General features: G+C 43.6%; 1 protein-coding gene and 1 long non-coding RNA gene across 3 annotated transcripts in view; one reads left to right on the forward strand and one right to left on the reverse strand.

Annotated features, from left to right (window-relative positions):
- LOC143835305 (uncharacterized) overlaps window positions 1-27,809 on the reverse strand; it is a 353,076-nt gene that overhangs the window by 308,428 nt on the left and 16,839 nt on the right. The gene's annotated exons all lie outside the window — the stretch shown is intronic.
- RGS2 (regulator of G protein signaling 2) lies at window positions 21,707-27,386 on the forward strand. Its single transcript, XM_077332680.1, has 5 exons — window positions 21,707-21,922; window positions 23,192-23,293; window positions 23,412-23,473; window positions 24,978-25,144; window positions 26,301-27,386. Exons 1-5 carry the CDS (start codon window positions 21,819-21,821, stop codon window positions 26,493-26,495), a joined length of 630 nt encoding a protein of 209 aa, XP_077188795.1. The 5' UTR covers window positions 21,707-21,818; the 3' UTR covers window positions 26,496-27,386.

The raw sequence follows: 27,809 nt of genomic DNA on the forward strand, positions 1-27,809 counted from the left end.
TGCACTGGCAGAAAAGGCTGGGAGAGCAATCATATGGAAGCCAGGCTAATCCCTGCTTCCACATGATGTCTCCTCTGGGCCGGCTGCCTTCGGGGCCTGGCATACATTAGGCTACTGTTGCCCCAATTTAAGTGCTCTGGTGGGAGGCTCCTCCCCAACCTATGGAGGACCAGAGGGGACAAAAAATGCCCTACTTAGCTCCGCAGTGCTGCGCAGGACTGTGGGGCCAAATGGGGCATTTTTTTTGCAGGAAGGCAGGATTTCATTCTCACGCAATCCCATCTTCCTGCAACCACTCACCCCCTGCTGCCTCCCATCTGGTAGAACCTTTTAGCCATGGCTGCATCCTCCATGGGGATACAGAAACCAGCAGACCAGGTTCACTGATGAAATGTTTCCCCCCCTGGGGGCACATGCTGCTCCAACATACCGGTGGTGCCCTGGAGTTGCACCACTGCTGCAGAATTGCCCTTGCAGGCAACCACTTACTAAATTGCTAATTTCTACCATGCTTCTGACTGATAGGGAATATTGTCTGCACACAATGATAAATTTGGGAGACGTGGGGTGTGACAAACACACTCCTCACCACCTGGCCGGATGATGCAGAGGATAAATTCAGAATAAGCATGTAAGAATGCGTACTAAAGCGGTGAATTTTAATTCATGGATAGGACCACAGAGCTCCACCTCCCTGCCTGACTTCTGCAGTGGAAAAAAGAAATTCTGGAGAGACATGAAAGAATTGTCTGCAGTTCTCTAATAATGACTCCCAAGTCTGGCAGCACTGACGACTACAATAGTGGAGAGCTGTAGTATGAAAGGCCAAGGATAGTTTTGAAGTATTCCATGGCCAAACAGTAACCAGCACATAGATTCCTTTATACTTTGAGACAAGTAAGCTCATAGGGCATGAGGAAAAGCCCTGAATCCTGGAATGTTTGGCATAGGACATGCAGTGACAGGACAGTGTCTGATGCACTAAGACGAACACAACTCACAGCTTACAGTGGCCTACCAAACATTTAATAAACCTCCATCTGTGCAGTCTGTCTGGATTACAAAATTTTGGATAGGAGCCTAATCCACATAGATAGAGCCTTGAGTATAGTACTAGTGCTGCTTGGAAGTAAAGGAGTACTTCACCTGGACTCCCCACAGGCTCTTTGAAGAAAGCAACAGCAATGGCAGATGCACTAAAGCATTTTAACATCACCAAAAGACAAGTGAACAGATTATGTTCTCTCTGGCTTAGATGAGAAGGAACCACATCTGCTTTAGCCAACGTGTTAGTATCATTTGGCAATTCACCTCCTTGGGTGGAGCTTCAGGCAAGTTCCTTTTGGCTCACTGTGAGATATATAAGGGAATTGTGAGTGTAGCATAATGGTCAAAGTGCATCACTAGGATGTGGGGGTTCCAGGAAGCTTGCTGGGTGACCTAGTCACACACACTCATCTGAACCAACCTCATAAGATGAGGATAAAATAAATATTTTACTTCTATACTACCCCATCCCTGTTAGCTCAGAGCGGTTAACAACATTGTGAAACAGTACATCAACCTTTCTTAACTTTTTTACCATTGAGAAACTCCTGAAACATTCTTCAGACTTTGAGAACCCCCAGAAGTGGCGCAGTCCTGCAGAATATGGTTGGGAAGCAGAGCTGTGTATACACACCCACCCGGGGTCTCTTCCCTTCTCACCCCCTCCAGGCCCATCATTGGCCATTTTGGGAGAGGGATGCAGGTATAAGTTTGAACCGTTACATGACTATATATGGTTATATTATCCAATAAATGTTTGTAAAAAATATATTTAAAAACTAACTCCTACTCACTTTCGAAAGCCTTCCAGGGTCATCAAGAAACCCAAGGGTTTCACAGAACCCTGGTTGAGAAAGCCTATAATACATAGTAAACAATATTACAACAATAAAGCAACAGATCCTTCATAAAAACTGGCTCCTGTTACTTGTCTTCCTGTTAGGGATTGATCAGAATTTGAAGAAGCCAACATCTCATGATGTTATTGTCTGACCTCAACCAAAGGACTGGCGGAACAGTTTCAGTTTTGCAGGCCCTCTGGTATTGTTTAAAATCCGGGAGCGGGGGGGATGCTCTCTTCAGGCACTGTATTCTACCAGGCTGGGGCCAAGGCTGAAGCCCTGGTCCTGGTTGAAGCCAGCTTACTAGGGGAGAAAAGCAGGGTATAAATGAAGTAACATAAAGTAAATTAATGAAATTAATTGTCATCATCAGAGAGTTGAGGTAGAGATATTCACATTATGTCTCTCCTAGGACTGCATGGCAATAACCCCAATTCAAACAATCCGCTATCATTATATGCCAATTTGGTGTAGTGGCTAGAAGTGCGGACTTCTAATCTGGCATGATTTCTAATCTGGGTTTGATTCTGCACTCCCCCATATGCAGCCAGCTGGGTGACCTTGGGATCGCCACAGCACTGATAAAACTGTTCTGACCAAGCAATGAAATCAGGGCTCTCTCAGCCCCAACCCCCTCACAGGGTGTCTGTTGTGTGGAGAGGAATGGAAAGGCGACTGTAAGCCGCTTTGAGCCTCCTTTGGGTAGAGAAAAGCGGCATATAAGAACCTCCTCCTCCTCCTCCTCCTCCTCCTCCTCCTCCTCCTCCTCCTCCTTCTTCTTCTACGTCAAACAAAACCCTAGCGCCAAACTCATGCTCTGTGTTAAAACGGTACCATTCTATTATTCCCCAGCAATTCATTTTGGAAGAAACGAGTTTTCAGACAATAGTTAAATTGAGTAGGCTTGGCAACAGAACAAAGATGCTACAACTCCAAGAATAAGTCAGAGCTATCAGCAGCTTATACCAAAAAGGTCATTAAGAGAGCAGGGAGGAAGAGAGTATAAAGCATAGCACAGAACAGGGGAAAGGAATTTATGTGGAATTTATTTCTCTTCTAACAGCCTTTTCCTTTAATAACAGTAGAAAAACAGGTATGAACCATTACAATGTCCTCTTCATCAAGTTAAGATTTCAAAGACAAATAAATTGCTACCTTCAAAAAATGTTTTCAAAACTAGGTCTTCTTCTTCACACACTACATATTCCAGGTCTTCACTGAATTCGGGTCAGTATGGCTTTAATTCAATTGCTGTGGGTGTACTTTGAGCCTTTCTTTTTCTCCATTTTTTTCTTTTAATGAACAAACACAGACTATGTTGTGGTGCTGAATTTTTTTCCTGCCAGAACCGAAATGGCCCTGGACTGGTAGAGGCCAGGTGTTCTTCCCTGGGGCCAGGAATTTCCAATGGGTCATCAGTTTCCAATGGGTAATCTTGTCATTTGCTTTAGTGCATCCTGAAAGGGGTGCAGAATCTGTTTTAAAACCTTTAATGGACCTTGTGATAACAAGTCAGGGCTTGTTTTTTAAAAAACGGGGTTCTGTTTTGAGAGGAAAAAAACATTGCCATGAGACTGATTGATCCATTGCAGAGGTGAAAAGTTTAAGGTGATTGTTCAAAGAGTGGTGTCATCAATCTGATCCCCCATCACCCACAAATCTACATAATTAAAATGATTTCCACAGCACAGTAATGATCCTTTGTTTCAAGCTCAGAAACCAGGAAAGGAAGAACTTTTGATTAGCAGTTAGGTTAGTGACCATTTGTCCTAGTGCAAAAGAAATTTTTAAAAAATGGCATAAAGGCGGAGGAGGTGGGTAGACTTGGGCTTCAAGGTCAAGGGTGAGGAAAGGAAAGCAAATTTGAATGCAGGCATTGGATTACCGCGAACTGCCTCCCCAGTAGGGGAGACAATTAGTAGTTTTTCCCAAGTGCAAAAATGGTGCAATGGCTGTTGATAGTGGCATTCTCACCGGATCTGCATCTGATAAGCCCGATTTTTGTGTGAAGATGGAAAATCACCGCACAGCCAGAAGAGTGCTGCTGCAAAATTTTCTGTCTTTGCAGAATCAGCCTTAATGTAGTAGGTTGGACACCAGCCATTACTATTACTATGAAGAATATTTTTAATTGTTGCTATTACCAGCCACTCCCATGTTGGAAAGTATGATACTGCCATCAGAGACATTACCAAAGTAAAGACAACAACCAAAATTAGGTCCCCATCACTTAATAGCCCTTCTTCCTATGACATGCTGGCAGGGACTGATGATAATTGTAGTCCGTGGACATCTGGAGAGCCACAGTTTGGCCACTCTTGACATAGATCCAGCAGAGGGATGCAATTGGGTGACCTTCACACTGCACTCCTGTCAATCCTGGAAATCTACGAAATTGCTCACCTCATACACACCATCTTGCCTCAGCCATGAGCAGTTTGTATCATTCTTTCCACTACGCTTTAAATTAGTACAACTCTGTCCTTGATAGCAGACTGTGGGCTGGCAATGGTGAGGCAACATCATCAAGCAGATTTGCCTTCCTTGGTTACAAGGTAAAAGTGCCTATTATTCTAAAGGAGTTTCAGTGAATGAAGCAGTGAGAAAAGAGCTTAATAGCAGACACATACACAAGCCCTCCAATTTTCCATGATTCTCCAAGAGTGACTAATGCTTCCAAGAATAATCGTGCAATATCTGATTAGCCCAAAATTAACTACCATGAAAGGGATTACTGACTATTATATAGCAAGATAACAAGATAAAAAGGGTACCATGCAATCCAAACTATTAAGCAATATTTCCATTGTTAATGTTTCAGCATGTGGGTTGATGTCAGGCAGCCTGGGGGAGGGAAGGAGCAACTTGGACCAATTGCGTTACAAGCCCAAGACCCAGTGGCAAAGCAGCATAGGAAGGCACAAAGAGATTAACCCAAATAGAAATCTTGAATCAAAGATTGATAGAAATTAATACTTCGTTTTTGCCCATCAAATGATAGCTGACTTATGGTGACGCCACAGGGTTTACAAATCAAGAGACATTCACAGATCGTTTGCCATTATTGGTCTCTGGGGATGCCTGGAGTTACGAACTGAGGGTCCCGCCCTACGTCCAGTGCCTTGCATTAGATACATCACAAGAAAGTTCTGACGGCCATTATATCTGAGCCACGTTAGTCGTGGGATATGGGAGCAGGGAAGTTATGGGAGTATTTGAGGGTTTCAGACCGCCAACTTGTTGTTGTTGTTGTTTAATTGTTAAATTTGTTAAGAGTAGGATTGAAGGGGATTGTTGATTTTATTGTTTTATGCTTACGCGGCTATTCACCCTTTTATTCTGTAAGCCTCCCCAAGCCGGCTTTGTCAGGAGGGGCAGGATATAAATTTAATAATAAATAAAATAAATACATACATACTAATACAAGACTTTCAAGTGCCTTATATGTTTAGTTGGTCAAGTGTTAAGTTGGTCAGTGCTTTAAAAATAAACTATACAATTTTGATAATATTTCCAACATTTCTTGAGAGTGGAAGATTACTTTGTGATGGACACAAGGGCCAACCAATCAGTACTTGCAGAGTGGGTTCAGCACTGAAAAAAATATATACACTTGTACTGACCCTCATTCATTCAGGAACATACCAAGAAACCCAGTGCTGTGTAGTGATTAGAGCATCAGACTGGGATATGGAAGACTCAGATTTAAATCCCCACTACAACATGGATGTTCATTTGGTTGACCTTGGACTAATCAATCTTTCTTAGCCTAACATACTTCACATGATTTTGGGGAGGGGAAATGACCAAGAACTGCTTGGTGCTTGGAGCTGCTAGTTTCAAAGATTACCCCCACTGCCAAGCCAAGCCCTGTTGGCACTTCTATTTTTTAGAAAAAAGAAACTTCATTTGTAAACCTTTAGGACAACATCTGTTATTCCTCACATTGTTCAGAATCTACCAACTGAAGGAGGCTATCGTATATCCTTGACCGAAGAACTGTACACTCCTTCTATCTGGAATGGTTGTCCTCTTCCACTGAGCGTGCAGCTTCGGGAACGATGCACATGGAGTGGTGAGGGATGTAGGGGACACCCGCCTAGCCAGCCAGATTAGCCGAATCAACCCTGGCAATCAATGGGGTGACACATGTCGCAGCCAGATCACCCTCACAAGGAGGCATCTTTCCTTGAGTTGAAGGAAATTATACCGGTTTTTAATGTGCTTCCAAGCAACTTTTCAGTATCAGGATCAAAATGAGCTGAATTGGTCATCATGAAACAATTACACAAGCACTTTGCTCCAAACCCAGCTCATAATATGGGTTGTATCTCCATTCTTGTCATCTAATTCAATCAGACATTCTCTGGAAGATAAAATTATGCTCTTCCACACAAATCTTCCCAAGCCCTGAGCAGACCCCTTCGTTGTTTCCAAGCCTCTGTTTCCAGGCCACCACAGCACTTCTGCAAATAGGGCTAACCAAGAGGCAAGGATGAAAAATGCCCTGGCCTCTGAAAAGACTGTTAATGTGCAGAAATGGGCAACTGAAGTTTTCATGCCATGGAGGTAAATAACATCACTTGGTAAATATGCCTGCAACCGTGTGCAAAACAAACTGTCTTGTCTTGCAGTCTCTTTGCATAACCAAATTCAGCCTTAGCTGTCTATGTAAAGACCTCTTGGTATCCACCCAAGACAGATCACTCATTGTTTAAGGTGTGATCTTTACACTATGGAACATTTGTTAAGAAAATTCAGCGGGTTAAAAATACACTTGTTCTCGCTGAGCTGTTTTGTTTCCTGTATTGACAAAAGGTGTAAATCGGAAGAGAATGTCCTGTCCTTTAAAAGACAAAATGCTTTCATAGACCTTGTTTCAATTCCCCTTTCAAAGAAGGGGATGGGAACAAGGCCAGGCATTACATAATAAAACCGGAACAGGACCCATAATTCTTAGGAAACACGCTGTTCTAATTTGCACTCTTATTTTATTAAAGTCCCCCCCCCTGTAAAAATTAAAACAAAGCCGCCTAAATGTCACAAGGCAGCAGAGCCAAGGTAAAGGAAAGAGGCATGCTGTTGGTTGCATAAAGCTATATTATTTTTACACCTCTGTTACAATAAACAGGGAAACGGCTATGTAATTATAATTCTTTAAATGGATGTACAGTATAAAAATATCTCCATTTTTAGAGGTACCTTCTATTTTGGGTGTTCATAAACAAAAGCAGGCAATAAAAAGCAGGATATAAATGGTAGGGGAAGACTTGCGTTTATTGAATGAACAGAGAAAGACAGAAGATGTCATTATTAGCAACAATGAAATCTTGTCTTTTATCAAATTCTTCTTCCTCTTGGCCTCTGACTGAGAAAACAAGGACCACCCATTTGATTGTTTTAGCTCGCTGAGCTGCTATATTTGACTACTGTTCACTGGAATAAATTTGGACAGACGTCTTTGAATTGTTAAACAGTTCACTGGAAGCCCAGGTTGTAAAGCTGAATCACAGGGTGAAAAATGTAACTTCTTTCAGCCCACAGCAAGAAATTTGTAGTGGGGAACCTAGAAATATACTATATATTTCTATATACTGCATATATACTGATCCTGCATTGAGCAGGGGGTAGGACTAGATGGCCTGTATGGCCCCTATCATCTCTTTGATTCTATCTCCCATAGTAATAAAATACAGGGGGAAAATGCACATAGTCCAATTTTTATTGAAATCCAATGTGTTAGACTATGTGCATTTTTTAAATTTTTAATTTTCCTTAAGTCCCAAGTTCTGTGCTTTTGCACTTATTACCTCAAACCCTGAAAAGGGGAAGCTGATTTACTTTGGGGAGCATTCCAGGTAGAGGACAACAGGTATGTTGTTACATTATATTTCCCATATTAAAAGGGCAAGAGACTTAGAGTGCAGTTAAAGCCCATGGGCTTAGAAAGGTATGACGTTGATTAGGATTCCAGTGTTACAGTCCACCTAATATGAAGCACTCTTCAGTGGCATAATTAAGTACGCATTAATGGTAATGATCTCCCAGTGGCTGGATCATGCTGTTTTTAAGGAGACTGGAATAAACTTGAGATAATTGGATCCACCAAATCAAACCAAGGCCCCAGCCGCGTATTTTGGCCTGCCAGATACTTGATCACCCCCTTATATTTTCAGTGCAAGGCAGTAACAAAATTGAGCCACAGATAGATATGGCTGCTGGGATGTGTTTGGAGTAGTGGGACACAATGACACAGGTTTGTTCCACACATCCCACCATTATGCTATGATGTACAGGTCCATGGGTAGGCAGCAAGTCAGAATGAATCAGTTATCAACTTGCTACACCAAAAGAGAAGAAAATCATTCCCCTGAGCAGCTTGTATCCCATCAAGTCAATCCCAGCCCACCACATTAGCCACATAGTGTGGCCTATCAAGGCCTTGACAACCCTCTTGGTTTTTATAGTACCATGCAGGCAGCCAAAATAGGAGGATTACTGAAACTGTGGTGGGCTGTCGGATTGTGTTCATCTTAGCACAACTTGTTCCGCGATCACTCCTGTGACCCCATTCAACAGGACTTTGAAGAGGATGCTTTTCCACTAAAAGTCTTGCCACAGTGTTGCCAGTGGCCTATAGTGGTCTACAGCAGACTATAGCAACATCATATCCTCCTGTGGGCTGCCATGCATAGATGTCTGGGTCCAACAAGGTGGGCAACAAGTTGTACATGTCTGCTTTATTCTGTAACTATAAATAACCATGACAAGAAGTGCAGGAGTTCAACGGTATTTTAACGGTTTCCTGTCTCTAAAAGAATACCACACGCCAATGACTCCTACACGCACTAATAATTTACCATCCTCAGAGATGTAGACCCAATGATCAGAGGGAGAGCATTCTGTAAGCCCGAGTGGCTACAGATTGAAGTTTTTCTACTTCATGGAGGAAAATTTATGGACGCAGGATTCTCTTAAAATTGGCAAATCAAGCTCAAGCCGCTAGTTAAGCTGTTCCTCAAAGTTAATGCTTTCCCACATTTTATTTCATTTTTAAAAAAAAAAATTCATGTTGCTTATAATTGCATATCCACAGAGAAAAGGAATGAAATGTACATATATCCAAAAGAATGGGAAAATTCAGAACAATCTACAACACATCAGAACAAGTAAATGGGTAAAACTTGTCACTTATTTTCTCATTTTAGAGTGTAATAAATATTATATAGCTTTATTCCATGTATCAGTATTTTGAAAATTGCCCCTTCAGGTTCTCTCATAGTCTTGTGAGTAAAGCAATATACCAGATTTTATTAAACTGTTCATTACAAAAGGATTTTTTTGGCTTTTTCCGATTTACTGCTAAAACTGTCTTGATATTATGGCGGTTAAGCTTTCCAAATATCCCAGCAATATTATTATGCCCCCCTCCCATATTGTAATGGGATTCATTAATGACTGCTAGTTAAGGGTAACAAACCATTAAATCATTCTTGGAGCAAGCAAGCAAGCAAGCAAGCAAGCAAGCAAGCAAGCAAGCAAGCAAGCAAGCAAGCAAGCAAGCAAGAAAGAAAGAAAGAAAGAAAGAAAGAAAGAAAGAAAGAAAGAAAGAAAGAAAGAAAGAAAGATCCTTTAAAAACAGGGCATGACAACTGAAAATGCACAGGAAGGAAGGGAATGGTGTGAACAGCTGGATGTTATTTGAAGGAGAAAGGCTGAGGGGAGGGTAATCAGCCTGCCCAAGTTACTGAAAGCATAGATGATCCAACATTGGGAGAGATTTGAAAGGGGCCAGTGGGATTTCTAAATTATCCCCTCTCATAATTTCTCACAGGCCCCACCTTGTTTGATAGTACTTGCTATATAAATTGTAGCAGCAAACATAGGATTCTTAATAGACTTAATAGACTTAATAGGTGATGCTTATTTTCTTTTAGACATTTTGCTTGCTACTCATGTTGCCTCTAAATTTGATTCCTTTAAAAAAAATTAGACTAATTCATGGTTGGATTCAATGGCCCCTGCCAGCAGGAGTCTCCCTCCCACTAGAAGATTCTGCGCTTAGTAGGAGGGGAACATCAACTCAGTCCCACAGAAGACTGTCCTTTCCTTAGCTAATAGCCACGACAGATCAAGAAACGGATTAACGGAGCACTATGCCTCTGAAAACCAGATGCATGAAGACAAGTCGCATCACCTTGATTAAGATTTTGTCCTGATTCAGATTCTGAAGTCCCTGAGGCTCCTGGCTGGTTTAAAGCCAGGTAAACTAGCAGGGCTCACACCATTCTGTGGGAGTAAATTCCATAAGAAGAAATAGAGCAGGGGGTAGTCAAACTGCGGCCCTCCAGATGTCCATGGACTACAATTCCCAGGAGCCCCTGCCAGCATTCGCTGGCAGGGGGCTCCTAGGAATTGTAGTCCATGGACATCTGGAGGGCCGCGGTTTAACTACCCCTGAAATAGAGACATGTCCGTTTTCAGTGTTGATCAATAGTGCAAAAGAATGGGTATGACTTCAAAAATAACTGACATCTCACAATGATTTTATGATGGGAAGTTATTATTGATGTTGTTGTTATTGTTGTCAGTTTGAATTTGATTTGATTTGTTCACCATCACTCCCAGACTAGCTGGCTTGTGGTGGTTTACAGTGATAAAATAATAACAATATAGTACAATAACGCAGCATGGCAGCAACAATTTCCACAAAAATAGCAAGGATTCTTAGGATACTTTCGAGATTGACAGAAGCAGAGTTAGGAGAGATAGTTTCATGGTAAATCTGTTCTTGCTACAAAACTCATTGTTCTTTAGACTTTAGACACGAAGTTCACTGATGAGAGCATGCATCCTTTGTGTCAGAAAGCCGTGATGTAGGAAATGGCCTTCTGTTGTTCAAGCATGGGGAAGTTCAGAGAATACAAACAGGCTGTATTTGAGATCACATCGTCAGGAAAGGCTTCCTGAAAACAGGAAAAGGAAGTGATGACCATGGTACTAATTCCCCCCCCCCCAACACTTTCCTTTGCAGAGCAGAGTATCAGACTTTTCAGAACTAGCTGTTCTGCCTTTCCTCAAAAAAAATCTATGACTATTGATGATGATGTTATCTGTTCAGTCATGTCTGACCCTCGATGATTCTATAGGAAAGTTTTTGCTATATGTCTCTGTATATGACTATTATTTTCATACAAATGTGCACGAACTCTGTAAAAGAAATGGACTGTACACACGTATAGTATTTCCTCTTGTGGTGCAGCATGGTAAGGCAGCCGACATGCTGTCTGAAGCTCTGACCATGAGGCTAGGAGTTCGATCCCAGCAGCCAGCTCAAGGTTGACTCAGCCTTCCATCCTTCCAAGGTCGGTAAAATGAGTACCCAGCTTGCTGGAGGGTAAATGGTAATGACTGGGGAAGGCACTGGCAAACTACTGCGTATTGAGTCTGCCAAGAAAACGCTAGAGGGCGTCACCCCAAGGATCACACATGACTCGGTGCTTGCACAGGGGATACCTTTACCTTATAGTATTTCCAGCCAACAACTATTCATAACTCCATTCCCACATCAACAGCAATGGCATCAACATTAGCCTCCAGATCCACATCCCCCACTCTCTATTTCTAGTTCCTGGAATTCTCTGGCACAGGGGCTATTGGCATGTGGGGGAGTCAAGGAAAAAAAGGAACAGCTACTCTTTAGGGATTGGGATAAAATCACCATGGTCAAATCTAGGATTTGCCTAATCCAGAGAAAACAGTTCTAATCTGTAGCCTAGATCTCTCACGCAGGGTCCATCTATGCATCAGGCTACAGCTGACGTCAAGAGTTCTTCCACCAGTGTGTGGGTGGGGGGAGAATAAAGAGATCAAAAAAAAAAAGTTTTGAAAAAAAACCACAGTAATAATACCCAGCTGTGAATGAACAGCTCATTAAAAAGTTTAATCCAGTTTCCTCGAAAGTCAGTGGACTTCAGATATGTCAAGGTCATGTGAGACAGAATTAAGAGAGGAACCTGAATCTAGACCTGGGATGCATTTTTTACAGCCCAAGGTCGATGGCTGGAACTGTAGTAGGAATCTGAGCTGCATCAAGAAGTTCAGTAGGCAGCAAATACTGACTGGATAAGAGTTTGGGGTAAAGGCTCCTTATATTCTGACCATATCTGGCCAATCCAGAAGCTTCACAGAATCTCTAAATTGCAGGATTTGATCATGCATATACCTGTTCCCTCCTGCACCTCCTCAGAGCTCTGCAATCTGACTCTACACTATCACAGGTAACCCATTAAGCAAAGGAAAAAAAAAACAGAAATGATATGGAAAATACAAAATCAGATCTCCCAACAGTCTGGTTTTAAATGGAAAAATCAGCCAATTGGGCTGCAAATTAGATGAGAACAAGTGCTAAAGAAGGGCATGTTTGAGCTTGACCCCATGCCAGTTTCTCAATTTAAATCTCACACTCAAAGCTACTAGTCTTACTGAACTGACAAGCATAGAAAATAATGTCTGACGAGGTAACTTTATCAAATATGAGTTCTGAACCCAGAGTTAATGGAACAAACAGCCACTTCTAGACATTATGCAGATTCGTTGCAGTGATTTTTTTAGATGCTTTGGATTTGCCTCTGGCCCTGGGAATTCAGCACAACTCCCTTGAAGTGGTACAAACTTGTGTTTGAGGTTCATGTCATAAAGCTTGTAACTGCATTGCCTGTGACTTAATCCACTGGTAGTCTTCTTGTGGTCCTCCAGATGTTCATGGACTACAATTCCCATGAGCCCCTGCCAGCGTTTGCTGGCAGGGCTGATGGGAATTGTAGTCCACGAACATCTGGAGGACCACAGGTTGACTACCCCTGATTAATCTACAAAACATTATTCTGCTTGACTTTGTATGGCTTCTCCGGCAAACAATGCTGGTGGTTATCAGTTAGGTAAGGTGCTAAAAATTAATATTTAGGAACCGCTGTCCCCTCTCTAGAACTAACCGAGGCATGGATAGCCATGTTGGTCTGAAGTAGCACAATAAAATATTCGTCAGAGCTTGTGCTCGAAAGCTCACGCCCTGAATAAATCTTTGTTGATCTTAAAGGTGCTACTGGATTCTGATTTTATTGTGCTATAAACATGAAAGCAGCTTCTTTTAAAAAGTGAAAGGTATGCCCCAACAAATGGAATAGGAGGGACCACAGGCTCTGGCAGAAGAAGTGTAACTCAGTAATTGAGCATGCAAAAAGAGATTTCAAGGAGCAGTTGCTAAAAATATAAAGACAAACATTAAAGGTTATTAAAATATATCCAAAACAGGAAATCAGCCAGATAAGCAGTTGGGCATTTAAATGTTAAAGGAATAATGGGACTGCAAAAAGAATATGAGATGGCAGAGCTCACGTTTTTGCTTCTGCATTCACTGTGGAAAATGTGGGACATGTACCCTTGCCACAACCCCTATTTTCAGGAAGGAAATGTGAAAAAACTGAGCCAAATTGAGGTCTCCAGAGATTAAGTTCTAGACCTATTTGGGGAATTTTAAAAAACGCTAAATCTCCAGGTATTAATGGAATACACCCAAGAGCTCTTAGGGAACTCAAATAGGAGATAGTTTATCTATTAACCCTTATATGTAACCACTCACTACATTAAACTGTTGTACCAGAAGATAGAAAATAGCAAATGTCACACCAATTCTGAAAAAGAGATCCAGAGGGGAACCAGGAAATTACAGGACAGTCATTCTAACATCTATCCCAGGCAAATCAGTAGAAACTGTAATCAAAGTTTGAGTCCAACAGTCTTAACGCTTTTGTGTGCCTGCACACTTCATCAGATAGAATTATTAGGCACGTAGAGGAACAAACCCTGCTGAAGAAAAACCAGCATGGCTTCTGCCAAAGGAAGTCCTGCCTCACCAACTTCTTGGGAGTTCTTTGAGAAAGTCAACAACGGTAACATGGTAGACATTATATACTTGGACTTTTCAAAGGATTTTGACAACGTATCTCACCAAAGACTCCTAAGGAAACTTAGCAGTCATAAGATAAGAAGACAAGCTGTCTTATGGGTTAGAAACTGGGTAAAGGACAAGAAGCAAAGGGTAGATATAAATGGATAGTTCTCATAATGGAAGAAAGCAAGCAATGGGTCCTAAGGAAATGGGTGTTGGGGCTGGTATTATTTAATGTATCCACAAATGATCTAGAACTAGGGGTGAGTAGTTTGCAGATGACACAAAATTATTCAGGATGGTGAAAATCAAGACCAATGCCACATAGAGGTGTAAAATGCGCACCACCTCCTGTTTGCAAATGTGCAATAGGAAACCACAACAAGAAGTAAGGTGTGAGCAGGCCCCGTTTTGTGGGGGAAATGAAAAGGAGAAGGGAGCAAAGCATGATGGGAGGCTGCCTCTGTTGTACTCAGATGCAAAAATCATATCATAAATTTCAGCCTGGGAAACGAAGGAAAGAAAACCCAAATGCGGAAAGCCTAGAGTCAACTCACAGCATCCAAGGAAATCCAAACTGAGTCTAAAATAAGGTACGTCTTCTAATGTGGATATGGTCAAAGAGAGTATTGTCTCCCTTTCCCAAAATACTAGAATTCAAGGTCATCCAGTGTAGCTGATGGCCAGTAGACTCAAGTTGGAAAAATGAAATTACTACTTTATACAGAGAGCGATTAAAATGTGAAATTAGCTGCCAAAAGATATAGTGATGGCCATAGGAATACAGCTTGAAAAGGAGGTTCATGGGGGATAGTTCTATCATTGGCTACTAACCATACTAACATCAGCATTCAGAATCTCAGAGCAGGAAGCAACATCAGGGAAAGGCCTCTGCCTCTATGCCCTTTTGTTGGCCTTCCAGAGTTACTGGATGGCCACAGTGTGAAACAGTATGAGATGAACCACTGGTCTGATCTAGCAGGGAACTCACAACAGGGATCTCATTACCTTCTAGACCACTACATGTCCCATTGTTGCTTGTTTTTGAGCCAAAAAGAAGGTTTTTGTTGCACCAGCAATTCAGTCAACTACAATGCAAGGAGCTTTTTGAGATGAGGGAATTACTGGTAAACACACCTAAGTCTACGGATATGACCTCTGGGTCCTCACTACTCTTCCCAAATATGCTAACATTTGCTAGTAAGAGCTGAACCAGTAGGGGGTGTTCTAGAACAAGGCAATAACTTCCAGCATTTATAAAGAGCCACGCCAAAATTGCAGCAGTGTGCTCTCCTTTTCACGTTCCACCTGGAAATGTGACATTGCTATTTTTTTTAATGCAGAGATAGAAATTGTATCTCAGTATGCAAACAAAACTCCAGATGGCATCAAATATCAACATTGAAAGTAAAATAAATACATGTTGCAGCAAGCTATTCCAGTGAAGGGGGGGAGATATCACATATGGCTCGCAGTTTGCAATAACCTATTTATAGCAAGTAAAGTTATTGCCATATAAGTTTAATTTTAAAAAGCTCACTAGAGCAAAGCTCGTATAACTCTATTTTATTAGACACCGCTATGTTCAAATACAGTTGGGGCACATTTCAAAACCTTTATAATCATATTCTCAGTGAACTCCACTCTGAGAGATTTGTTTTTTTTTTTCTTCTGCTCTGAACCCATAAAAAAGGGAAGTGAATCTTCCTTCTCAGGCACTTCCAATTTTATGATTAACTGAAATAATAAAAAGGAGGCCATTGTAAAAGGAATACTAGAAGTTTCCAGTCTCTGCAGGATGGCGAGTGTACATAGGAATATGCTAGTTTTCCACTTGTTTCTGCCATTGTTACCAAGTAGCACTTGTCTAAAGCTTCCAGAAAATTCATAAATGCCAAATGTCCCTGTTATTTATGATCCTCTGGAGTCTTCTTGAGATGGCAGCCATCTTTATTCCACTGAAGTAAAAATCTGCTGTCTTTTTCTTATTAGTGGTGATTTAAAAACAAAATTATCATAGCTTTGTTCCACAATAATACACATAGAATTACCCCCATTTTGAGATCCTTGTGAGGTAAACTAGGTGTGAGTAGGGATGCCAGCCTCCAGGTGGGTCCTGGGGATTCCCTGGAACTACAGCTCCCCTGGATCAGTTCCCCTGGAGAAATTGGCCACTTAGAAGGTAAACTACATGGCATTATACCCCATTGAAGTTCCTCTCCTCCCCAAATCCTGATGTCTATAGGCTCCACCCCCAACATTTTCAGCTGTTTCCCACCTCAGAGCTGTAAATGTGACCATGACAATTTAGATTTAAGAACCTCATGAACTCCATGGCGGAATCCTTCAACCCAGTTCTCCTGCCACTGCATATGCAATCCTACCACCCTGTGAGGTAGGATAGGCTTAGAGAGAAGGACTGGATAGCGATCATTTAGAAAGCTTCCCTAGCAGAGAATCTTCCAGGTCCCTTAACTACACTATATTCTAAAGCCTGCCTCATTTCCCAAGAGATAAAACAGGTTAACACATGTCTTTATGAATTCTAAAACTAACAAGGGATGGTGAAGCTGATCAAAGATAGGAGGAATAAAAAGAATCAAGAATCAAGAAACGAATTTAAATATTTAGAAAGGAGTGGAATATTGAAAGTATCTCTGCAAAAGTCAGGAAAACAAGCAGCTGTTCTGATCCTTTTGATTTCATGCTGGGTCATCAAGCAAGGCTAAGTAGGACCAAAAACGGGGGGGGGGGGGGGACACAAGCCTAAACAAGAAAGGTACCAAAAAGATTGACACACACAAAAAGAAACTAAAATATAACCATGCACATAGTGCTAAAATACAAAATATATCATATATAACGTGACTATACATTTAAGAGTGCTGAAATATCATTTTTAAAAACCCACAGTCCTATGATTCTTCATATAAGTACCTATTCCAAATACAACAAATTTCCTAACATTGATAAGATCGGGTCCCTCCCCACCCCAAGGCCATACGTCGCCTGTGGTCAGCTATCGGGGCAACAGCAACTGCCAGCAGAAGGGCTGAGGGTTCGTATGAGAGAGTAGGTTGTTCTTCATTGCCACCATCGATTGTACCAGGTTTTATGCTGCTTTTATATTTTATGTAAACCACGATGAGCCGGCTGGGCTGAGAATGGCGGTCTACAACAGTGGTCCCCAACCCCCGCTCCGGGGACCGGGACCAGTCCGTGGATCAGTTAGTACCGGGCCGCGGCTCCTCCTTGTCCTCCTCCCTGGCTGCTGCCTCGCGGACTGCCCTGCCACTCTGCTGATGGCTCACCTTTGGTGTTCTCCGGTGGCTGCCATGGCTGTGGCTCCCCCTCGGTGTGGCACTACGCAGCTGCTGCTGGCAGTGCCCCCCAGGGGTGGCAGGAAGTCAGGGGCACTGGCAAGAAAGCAAGTGGAGCAGGGACTCAGGCGGCAGCCGTGACGTCTCTTGGCAAAAGACTACCCCCCTGGGCCTCAGTAAAATTGTCAAGCATTGACCGGTCCCCGGTGATAAAAAGGTTGAGGACCACTGGTCTACAAATTCAATTATCTTAACACAGCCCGTTGCGCCGCGGGCACCGCGGACTAAATAAAGCCGTAAGGGCTTTGTGGGAGGAGTTAGGGCAGGCTCTGTCTGGGATGAGGAAGGGTGCCGACTGGCCCCTTCCTCCGGACAGACCATCGGCCGGAGCAATCGGCAGGCGCAAAGCGCCTGCCGATTGGCCCGGCCGATTCCCGCCCTGCAGACAAGGGAGCAACTGCGAGCCGAGCGAAGTGCCTCCGACACGTCACGCCGCCGGCAAGGGGGCTCCCTGCGGGGAGAGGCTAGCGCCCATTTTATTTACACATACAATGGGCTTTGCCTCTAGTAAATAAATAAATAAGCTGCCAGAAGATGTAGTGATGGCCACAGGAATAAACAGTTTGAAAAAAGAAGATTTGTGGAGGATAGGTCTATCATTGGCTACTAACCATGGTGTCTAAGGGGAACTTCCACATTCAGAATCCAAGAGCCAGGAAGCAACATCAGGGGAAGGATTTTATACCTCACTTTTCTCTACCCTAAGGACTCTCAAGGGGGCTTGCAATCGCCTTCCCCCCTACAGTCCTTTTATGAGGTAGGTGGGGCTGAGAATGTTCTGAGGGAACTGTAACTGGCCCAAGGCCACCAAGGAGGCTTCATGAGAAGGAGTAGGGCATCAAACCCGGTTCTCCAAATTAGAACTTTCTCCTTCTCCTCTTCTTCTTCTAAATAACATCTCTTTTTACATTAAAGGGATATATTCTCCAGGCAGTTGGCAACTCTGTTTCTGGCTCTGTTAACTGCAACTGATTTGTCTGCTTCTAACAAGTGGCCAGCTGTCCTCACCAGCGGAGTTGGTCATATGCCAGTTGGTTCTGAGAGTTTGCCCATTTCCTTGTCAAACACAGCTGCTACCCTTTGACCCCAAAGGCATGAGTCCATACAGGCAGTTGTGTACCACTAGTGGGGAACATCACTCAATGGCAGAGCTTCTGTTTTACATGCAGAAGACCCCTGGCTTTTCCAGTTACAAAGATCAGTCAGTAGAGGATGCAAAAGACTTCTGCCCTAGATCCTGGACAATGGCTGACAGTCAGAGAAGGCAACACTGACCCTCATAGACCAGTGGTCTGTTTCAGTAAGGCAGTTCACCAGATGAGCGAAGATTGCTCTGCAGTGTCTCAAGATCATCCATCTACAGCCTGCATTCACTCCCTGCTCTTCTTACCCCAGGGAAATTGTACAGGGCAATCAGCTTCCATTAAAGTGCGATGTTCCAAGAAACAGCTGGCCAAAATCCAAGCAAATGTTTTGATCACGGGCCTGTTCTGATGTCATGTTTTGTAGGCATCATCTACTGATAATGCAGCAGAGAAACTACTACGGCAGGGGTAGTCAAGCTGCGGCTCTCCAGATGTCCAAGGACTACAATTCCCATGAGTTCCTGCAAGTGAACGCTGGCAGGGGCTCATGGGAATTGTAGTCCATGGGCATCTGGAGGGCCGCAGCTTGACTACCCCTGTCTACAGCATTACATACTATGGAATCCTTGTTTGTTTGTTTGTTTGTTTGGTATGTGTGCTTGCATTTCGTTTGTGTGAATTTATTCCGAAGATAAAAATTTACATTCATGTCTTTTTCTATATGTGCTGGCTTTAGGACTAGCTGACATATAAAGGGGTGGAAGGGATTGGAGGACTTCACAGGGTTGAATAAAATTAGACTGCTGGTCCCAGATAGGCCCCTGCTGGCCAAAGTGTGTCATAGCAGCCAAGGAGTCACAGAGTGCATGTTATTTTTTGAGACATTGGCTCCTTTTTTTCAAAGGCATTGTCTCCAGGATTCTGGTAATTAATGGCTGAGTGACAGCTTGAAACACAAGTCTCATATTTATAGGAAAAGGTAAAATGTGTGGCAGTTGCACTGGGATTGAGAAATAGTCGTGGTGGTTGTGGTGTTTGGAGTGAAATCTGCAATTCAGCCTTAGATCCAAGTCCAAACATGTCTTCTTTGGAGTTCACATGAAGATTGCTTGGAGAACAAAGCACCAGATCTCTCTTTGCAAAAAAATGTCTTATTTTCAGGAAGCACAATTGCCTAGCTACTCACAAAATCTACATGCTACCAGGTAAATGCATGCTGTATGTCATTTCATAAACAAATTTCCTGCAGTTCTGTGAAGTTTATTTGGAAACCAGTCTTGTTCAATGCAAAAGGACTTAATTTCAAGCAGATATACTTCAGCCTGTGACAAGTGTGCAATTTTATGAATTGCCGTGGCATCTTCTTTTTATCCTTTAGTTGGCAACTTGATGGGACAGGTTCTTCTCTCAGCCAATACATTGCTGTAGGTGCCTCTGGATTTTTTGCCTTGTTTATGTTTCCACTCTTGGCAATTGGTGGCTTGTTTTGGCCATGTGGATAGTCAGTCACTGGTTTCTAAGGTCTTCCTTGATCCGTTTAAGCCATCTTTTCTTTGGTGCCAGTGGTTGGTTCTTCCATTCAGTTGGTCATTCTCGCCAGAGTTTACGAAGCTGTCTGCTGTGGCATAACCATTACAAACAGGAGCTGTCCAAAACCGTAGTGGTTAAGAGTGTTGGCCTCTCATCTGGAGAACGAGGTTTGAGTCCCCATTCCTCCACACTCAGCCAAGCTGGGAGACCCTGGGCCAGTCACAGTTCTCTCAGAGCTCTCAACCCCACCCACCTCACAGGGTGTCTGTTGTGGAGAGACCCTGGGCCAGTCACAGTTCTCTCAGAGCTCTCTCAGCCCCAACTACCTCACAGGGCAAGTAATTGCAAGCCAGCTTGAGACTCCTTCGCCTAGCAACTAGCAACAAGCTGGGTACAAAAAACAAAAACAAAAACGCCATTTCTTCTGTGCCCGTGGTTCCTGTCTCAGGGTGACCTATGTAGCTTCAGGTGTCTCTCTCTCTCTCTCTCTCTCTCTCTCTCTCTCTCTCTCGCTTGCTCCTAGCAATACTGAGAGGCTTGGGCCAATGGCTGAGCAAACGTGTCTGGGAAACCCTGCAGGCACTGCGGGGGGAAATGCGTATGAATAGCAAGGCACACTTGGCAGCACACTGACTGGTGCACACAGGCAGACAGAACTCGGGGGACACTTCCCCAGTGAACGCATTGCTGCGAGGTGGTTTTGTGGATCACGTTGAACATTTGTTCTTTCCACTCGGAGCCCTGGCTGGCTGCGTGACACGCTTATCATCAGCTAAGAGAGGCGGCGGGGGTGGAGGGGGGGGTGAAAAAGCCGCTCCGTCCTAAAATCAACAGCTCCATTTCACCATGTCGTGGAAGCGGGAGGGGGAGACGCGCGCCCGCATCCCTCAGCCACCGAGTCTGACGGAGCCTTTTTCCGTCAGCTTACAGCAAACCCAAGCACGAATTGTACAAAAGTAGCCCAAAATAAAATAAAACCCCGGACAAGGTACAAAAAAAAAATCAGCTTTCGAAACATGACATTTACACGACCTCTGCGTTCCCAAAAAAGGCCCTCGCCCGAAAGAGCTGTCTGGAGAGCTGGAGGAAACGAGAGGCCGCGGGACATTAACCAGAGCCCGGGTTGCCAAAGCAAACCAGCCCGCTCTGCAAATCCTGCAGGTCCCAACCCCGGTATTTTTAAAATGCATGCGCGCGATCCAGCCCCATCCCCGTTCAAGAGCAATTCTTTTCTTTTAAGAGACACTATTTTAATTTAAAAGACTCAAATGAGCAGCCGTGTTGGCCTGAAGTAGCACAATAAAATCAGAGTCCAGTAGCAACTTTTAAAACCAACTAAGGTTCATTCAAGGCGTGAGCTTTCGAGTGCAAGCAAGGGCTGAGGAAGAGTGCGGGCACTCGAAAGCTCACGGCCCTGAATAAATCTGTGTTGGTCTTAAAGGTGCCACTGGACTCTGATTTAATTTAAACGGCTTCTTCCTGCAAGAGAAAGGGGGTGGGGGGCGGAATAGTTCACAGTCCCCAATTTGCAGGCTCGTGATTTCCAAATTTTGCTCCTTTTCGGCTGCTAAAAAGCAACTGTTTAAACAAACAAACAAAAAAAACCCCGTTTATTTTTAAAACCTGCTAGAAATTGCGCGAGGGGGGAAGAGAGAGAGAGACGCGCGCTCGCAACAGCCGAGCTGTTTAGAGTAAGCGAAAGCTCCCTACGTCACGCGTGTACTTCAGAGCCCCGCTGGCCTCCGAGCGCCTTTTTTGGGAGGCGGCGCTCCGTCGCGCCTCGCTCGGCCAATCAGGGGCTTGAGCAGGCCGAGCGATGCCCGCCCCTCTCCCCCGCCCGCGGGCCCCCGCTCGGCTATAAAGAGGCGGGCTCGCCCGGCAGAGGCACTCGAGGTGTCGCTTTTGGTTCTGTCTCTTCACCGCCAGCTACAGACGAAGGGAGCAGGTCAGCGCGCCCCGAGACCGGCAGCCCAAGCGCGGGAGTATGCAGAGTGCAATGTTCCTGGCTCTCCAGCACAACCAGATGGAAAGGAGCGACAGCAACTGCCCGAGCCACGAGGAGAAGAAAGGGAAAATGAAGAAAACCCTGTGAGTTGGCTTTCCACGTCTCTGCCTGGAGGGTTGTTGCGAGCAATGTTGCAGGGCGGCCTTTGAGAAAAAACGCTCTGGGCTCTCGTGGCGGTCGAGGCGAAGGGCTTGGCTTCTGTTTTGGCCATTGCACGCCGTTTAAGGCGGCTGAGGCGAGGGGTTCTGTGCAACGCGGAGGCTTGCGTACGTGACCCGAAACACGGCGCTTATCTGGGGGCAGCTCCCAGAGCGTTCCCTTAGATTAGGAATGCCAGAGGCTTTTTTTTTTTCCTGACTGACGAGGGTTAAGCGTAGCCCCGCTGATGAGATTTGAAGGACCGGTTGAAACAAAAAGGTTCAGATTATCAGTCCGATAAAGAGGGTTGCTCGTTAGGCGCAGTGATGCGGCCTGGTAGGCAGGACCAGTTTGCCCCAAGGGCATTTGGGAGAAGGAATGGCTCGCTCAGGTAGAAACTCGTCTAGGCTAAACTTCTTGGGGAGGAAAGGTTTCCTGGTGTTGAAGTCATTACTGTTGTACTGAGGAATCTTGCAAATCCAGCCTATGTTTTTTAAGAACTTTTTTTAGAGAGTATGTTGCTTTTCAAATGTTGCAAGATAAGTTCATTCTACAAAAAAAAACACCTACCAAATGAGATACTGACTCTTAACATTAGTTAAGGCCTTTTTAAAAAACAGCATTTGCAAAGATTTCTGCAGTTCTCAGCTGCAAAGAAGAGCTCGCCAAGAGGCTTTGGCTCGCTCTGCAGCTTTCTCAGTATTGTGCTTGAATTAGGATCAGCCCTCGGCATGCAGATACTGTCTACTATTGCATGTTGATTGTGGGGCTTTCTTGATAAGTAAGCGTCTTTTGAGAATTGTGGCTTAAATCTCCCAAATGCATGACTGCTGACAAAGGTGGTGTTCTGAGTAATGATTTCTAATGCATATTAATTACTTGATTGAATAAGATTTGGATGTGTAGATAAGCTGCAAAACAGAACTGTCATGCCTTGAGCATGATGATTTTTCCAGGGAAGTAGGCTCCCCCTTGCAGGTGTCAATCATCAGGTGGTAACATACAGACCCCCGTAGTCATTTCATGCAGATGCTGAGCTTCCAAAGTCAGTGATTTGATAGTTGAATTGGGAGGACATTGTTAAAATCTGGAAACTCGTTAATAAACCATAGTTGGCTTTAATTACTGCAAGTTCTAATGTCCTGGCATTTCTAGAATAAAAAAACTTGGGGACAGATTAACTTACTTGATTTTTGCTTTTGTTTCCTTTTTAGGATCAAGGATTGGAAATCAAGATTGAGTTACTTCTTGCAAAACTCATCTGGTTCTCCTAAAGCAAAAGACAACAAGAAAGGACAGCAAAAGGCTAACTTCAGGTATGTGTTTCATTTTCTGCAAAAGTGGGTCTGGTCACAGGCTTTAAACTACATAACAGGAATTAGAACTAGTGCATTGGACAAGAAAACCCATTCTCTGTGTTGTCTTCTTTTCCAGGCCCTCTCCTGAAGAAGCCCAGTTGTGGTCCGAAGCATTTGATGAACTTCTGGCTAACAAATGTAAGTTGCCTTCAAAAGTGGGAAGTTGACAGGCAAGGGCATCTTTTGTCCTTTGCAAGAATGTCTCTGGGGGGGAAAGCTGCAATTTCCTTTTGCGTCAGAAGGCTGGATGGCCGCTTCTGCTTGCATTTTTATGCCTGACTTCTTAAAAAGATTAACATTTGGGGCAGCTTGCAGCCCGGATTCATAGAAAACATTTGCCTATTTTTACTGGAGACATTTGGTCTGTGAAAGTGTGGTTTTTGTACTCTAGTTAGTGTGTATTTTTAACTGGCCTTGCATTCCTTCAGAGCCATGTCAGCTGTAATGTACATCTGCAATTAAAAAGAAGAGGGCTGTGACTTAAAGGTCTTGTGTGCAGCAAGTCCAAGAGTGTTAGTCCTGTGTTGGTGCAATCCTAGAGCTGAAGCCTGCTGAAACTGATCTGTTCTGACCAGAGGAACTGCAGTGGTTTCCTCTTGTATATCTTGCCAGGGACAACTCTTACAGGCCAATAAAACCATCAGTGACCTGGCTTTAGTCTTCTATCAAGCATCCAGCATTAGTTATTGTTTCCTTGTGCATGCTTGTTACCTCTTTTGTTTGACTTTGTAGCCATTTTCAGGGGGGACTGCCAAACTGCCCCCCCTTTCAGATGGCCTTTTTTACCTTTGAGGACTAGAAGCCTTAAAAGTAAAATGTTCTCCATCCTTTCTAGCTAGCACCTCGTAGCCCTGGAGCTCTTTGGAATCCTTGTGGGATTCCAAACTCTTGTAATGGATAAGTCTTAGAACTGAGTCCAGTAGCACCTTTAAGACCAACAAAGATTTATTCAGAGCATGAGCTTTCGAGTGCAAGCACTCAGATTTTTATTGTGCTACTTCAGACCAACATGGCTACCCATTTGTATCGATCTTGGAACTGATTTCAGGTTGACCAGAGGCTTGGAAAAAGTGTCTGGGATGCTGTGGGCATTTTCTTCCTTGTGAAGAGAGTGGATTGTGTCATTGGCTGGAAAGTGCTTATTCTGCTATTCCAGTGTGCATCTGTAATATGTTCATGAGACTCCAGTTTGCTGTGCAGGCCTTTTACTCCCTAACAAAACTGAAGAGGATTAATTAATTCATGTTGGCTGAAGTGTGGCCTTCTGAGTCAGTCTTTCCATTGCATGAGTTTACAGCTCTTCTATAAATATTTACACCAGTCCAAAGGTTGACATACAGAATCTACGTGCAGGGGAGAAATGATATAAGCTGTCCCCCTCCTGCCTGCCTTAATTGTAGGCTTTTTGGGAAAGAACATGGCTAATATTTTTTAAATAGCCAATATTAATTTTGTACCAGCTAGCTGTTTCAGACAAGTCCTAGCCTCCTTTAAGAATAAAAACATTTTGGCATGTTTTGTGTTAAGCGCTCTGGTGGACAGACAGCGAAAGCAGGGGCATGTGTGTGAGGGCAATGTATATATGCACAGCACATTCCTGGGATGCTTTAAACTAATCTGTCCTTTTCACCTTTCTTTTCAGATGGTCTTGCAGCCTTCCGGGCATTCCTGAAATCCGAGTTTTGTGAAGAGAACATTGACTTCTGGCTGGCTTGTGAGGATTTTAAGAAAACCAAGTCCCCACAGAAGTTGACCTCCAAGGCCAAGAAGATTTACAGTGACTTTATTGAAAAGGAAGCTCCCAAAGAGGTGAGCAAGAACCTTGCGTTAGAAACGCTGCCACGGCTTTCGACTCTATGCCGATGTGTTGTTAGGGTCTAAGCTGCTTGGTCTGAGTCTCAAATCACTAGAAGTAATCCTGGGACAGAACATAGCTAAAAAATGTGGTGCTGGAATTGACAATCCTTGTGGATTTTCCAGAAAATGACTCCCGTTCTCTTGCTTGAGAATATTTACTGAAAATACCTTCTATGGATTTTTCAGTTCCAGTGTATCACCAATGCAGATTAGAAAGAGAGATGCAACTTCAAAATGGCTCTTAAATTCTCTTGAGAAAGCAGTCTATGAAGTCTTCTGAGACTGTTTAGTACATGTTTGTATCCCAGGAACTCAGGTGTGGAAGTAGCTGTATCCATATGTGAGCATCAGTGATGGATTATTTACGAAAGAACCATAACTATTCAGATAGTATACACATAGAATCAAGGATACCAACATGCTAACAAAGGCTTTTAACACGTGACAATTTTAGACCTCATCAATCAGCCTGAAATTCAGGCATCACAGTTAAATTGCTTTGTGTTAAACTGAGCAAGAGTTACCACTTCCTGTGATTTTCTCAAGAATTTTAGCTCACCTGAATGGCTCCCATAGAAACCTCCATACAGCCAGGGTGAGAAGACACTAATGGTGGTCTTTTTTCTGCCAATGCTAGCTAGATGCCACCTTGGAGCATTTTGCTTGGCTGCAGATACGGTATCCCATTTCTGCCTATGAATAGTCTGTGGCTGAGCTGAAACACACTGGAGGATGGAGAGCCTCTAGCTTTTAACGTTTAAGAATTGTAAAAAAAATTCAGAACAATGACTGTTAGTCTTCCTTGTTATATGCAAGGATGACTAGGCATCTTTCTTTCTTTGCTTGAATGTTCTAGAGCAGGGGTAGTCAACCTGTGGTCCTCCAGATGTTCATGGACTACAATTCTCATGAGCCCCTGCCAGCAAACGTTCATGGGAATTGTAGTCCATGAACATCTGGAAGACCACAGGTTGACTACCCCCGTTCTAGACCATCAAATTGACAGCTGTTGGGGGGAGAGTGTTAAATTTCACTGGCTCTGCTTCTCATTTAGCTTAGTTGCTTTCTCATGACCTGTGCCTGACGAAAAGCTCCTCTCCCATTTCAGATTAATATAGACTTCCAAACCAAGAACTCCATCGCCCAGAACTTGCAAGAGGCTACTCACACTTGCTTCAATGCAGCTCAGAAGAGAGTGTACAGCTTGATGGAGAATAACGCCTACCCACGGTTCCTGGAATCTGAATTTTACCAAGAGTTGTGTAAAAAGCCACAGATCAGCAGGGAACCTCAGGGGACATGAACACCTGCGTTCTGGCAGATAAGAAAAGAGCGACAGAGAGAAATGCCACTTCATCCCTGGAGGAAGAGGACCTGTGTGTCTTTACAGGCCCCTTGGACTCGGAACTGAATGTACAGGGGATCTGCCCCAGCATCATTTGTGTTGTCAAATGGACTGATCTGCAGACTGTGGTGGGTTTTTTTTAATAGAGAGTGGTGATATGAAAAGTGTAAGAGGAGAAGCAAGCAAAACTGCTGGCCAGTTGCTAGGGAATCTTTGCTTTCTGTACTAAAAAAAAGTGATGTATTGGGAAAGGAATGTCTTGCGCACTACCGAATTACTGTAGGTTCTCCAAGTCTATATGTCAGCCTGGATGTTCTAGCATTCCACGCCAGATCAGACCCAGCCTCCTTACAAAAACGTTATTAAGAGTTGGAACTGCTTTGCACTCCCATACGGGGACTTTGGAAACTTTGAATAACTGGCTGCCCCTTGTTTTCCTCAAAACTCTGGGCAGCGCTTAACCCTGGTCTTCATGCTCCTTGAGCTTTCTTCATGCAGGTTCTGTTTTCTGCAGCTCACCCAGCTGTGTGTAGATGTAGCCAATTTCTGTATGACTGCTAGACACAAGTTCCAGCATTGCTGTAAAGTTTAATACAGAGAGATAGGAGAAATGACTGAAAAGTAGAGTAGGCTGATGACCAGTTTGGGTCAAACTGCCTGTGCAAGATGGAGCAGAATCTGGCCCAGGCTTCAAAATGACATTCTGTATAGTGTATGTGTTTTGACTCTGGTGGTGTTGTACACTCCTACCAATGCTGAAAATACTGACAAGGCAAACTTCAGGAAAGTTGTCTTTTTTTTTTTTTTCAAATGCCATATTTGTTTTAATAAATTTTTATTTTAATAGAACATTTTGTCTTCAATTATTCGGAGGGGAGTTTCAAGTGGGCTACTAACTTTGAAAATATATGGCTATAAGTATGTTGGTCCATTTTAGCATTTGGTATCCTGTGATGCTTTTTAGAATTCATTGTCTCTTGGCTTAGGCCAGGCTCTCAACCAGGGTTTTGTGGGATCCTGAGATTTCTTGACAGCCCGGGAAGGATTTCCTTGATGGGTGGGAGTTAATTTTTTATGTATTTTAAACATTTATCAGGTGACATGACCAATGATGGGCCTGGAGGAGAGGGGCCCCATGTGGGCATGTAAACAGCTGTTTCCCAACAATATTCTGCACGATCACGCCACTTCTGGGGTTTCTCGGATACCAAAAAAACATTTCAGGGGTTTCTCAACAGTAAAAACATTGAGAAAGGCTGGCTTAGGCACATC

Source organism: Paroedura picta, chromosome 4 (assembly GCF_049243985.1).
Source record: "Paroedura picta isolate Pp20150507F chromosome 4, Ppicta_v3.0, whole genome shotgun sequence".
Taxonomy (NCBI): Eukaryota; Metazoa; Chordata; class Lepidosauria; order Squamata; family Gekkonidae; genus Paroedura; species Paroedura picta.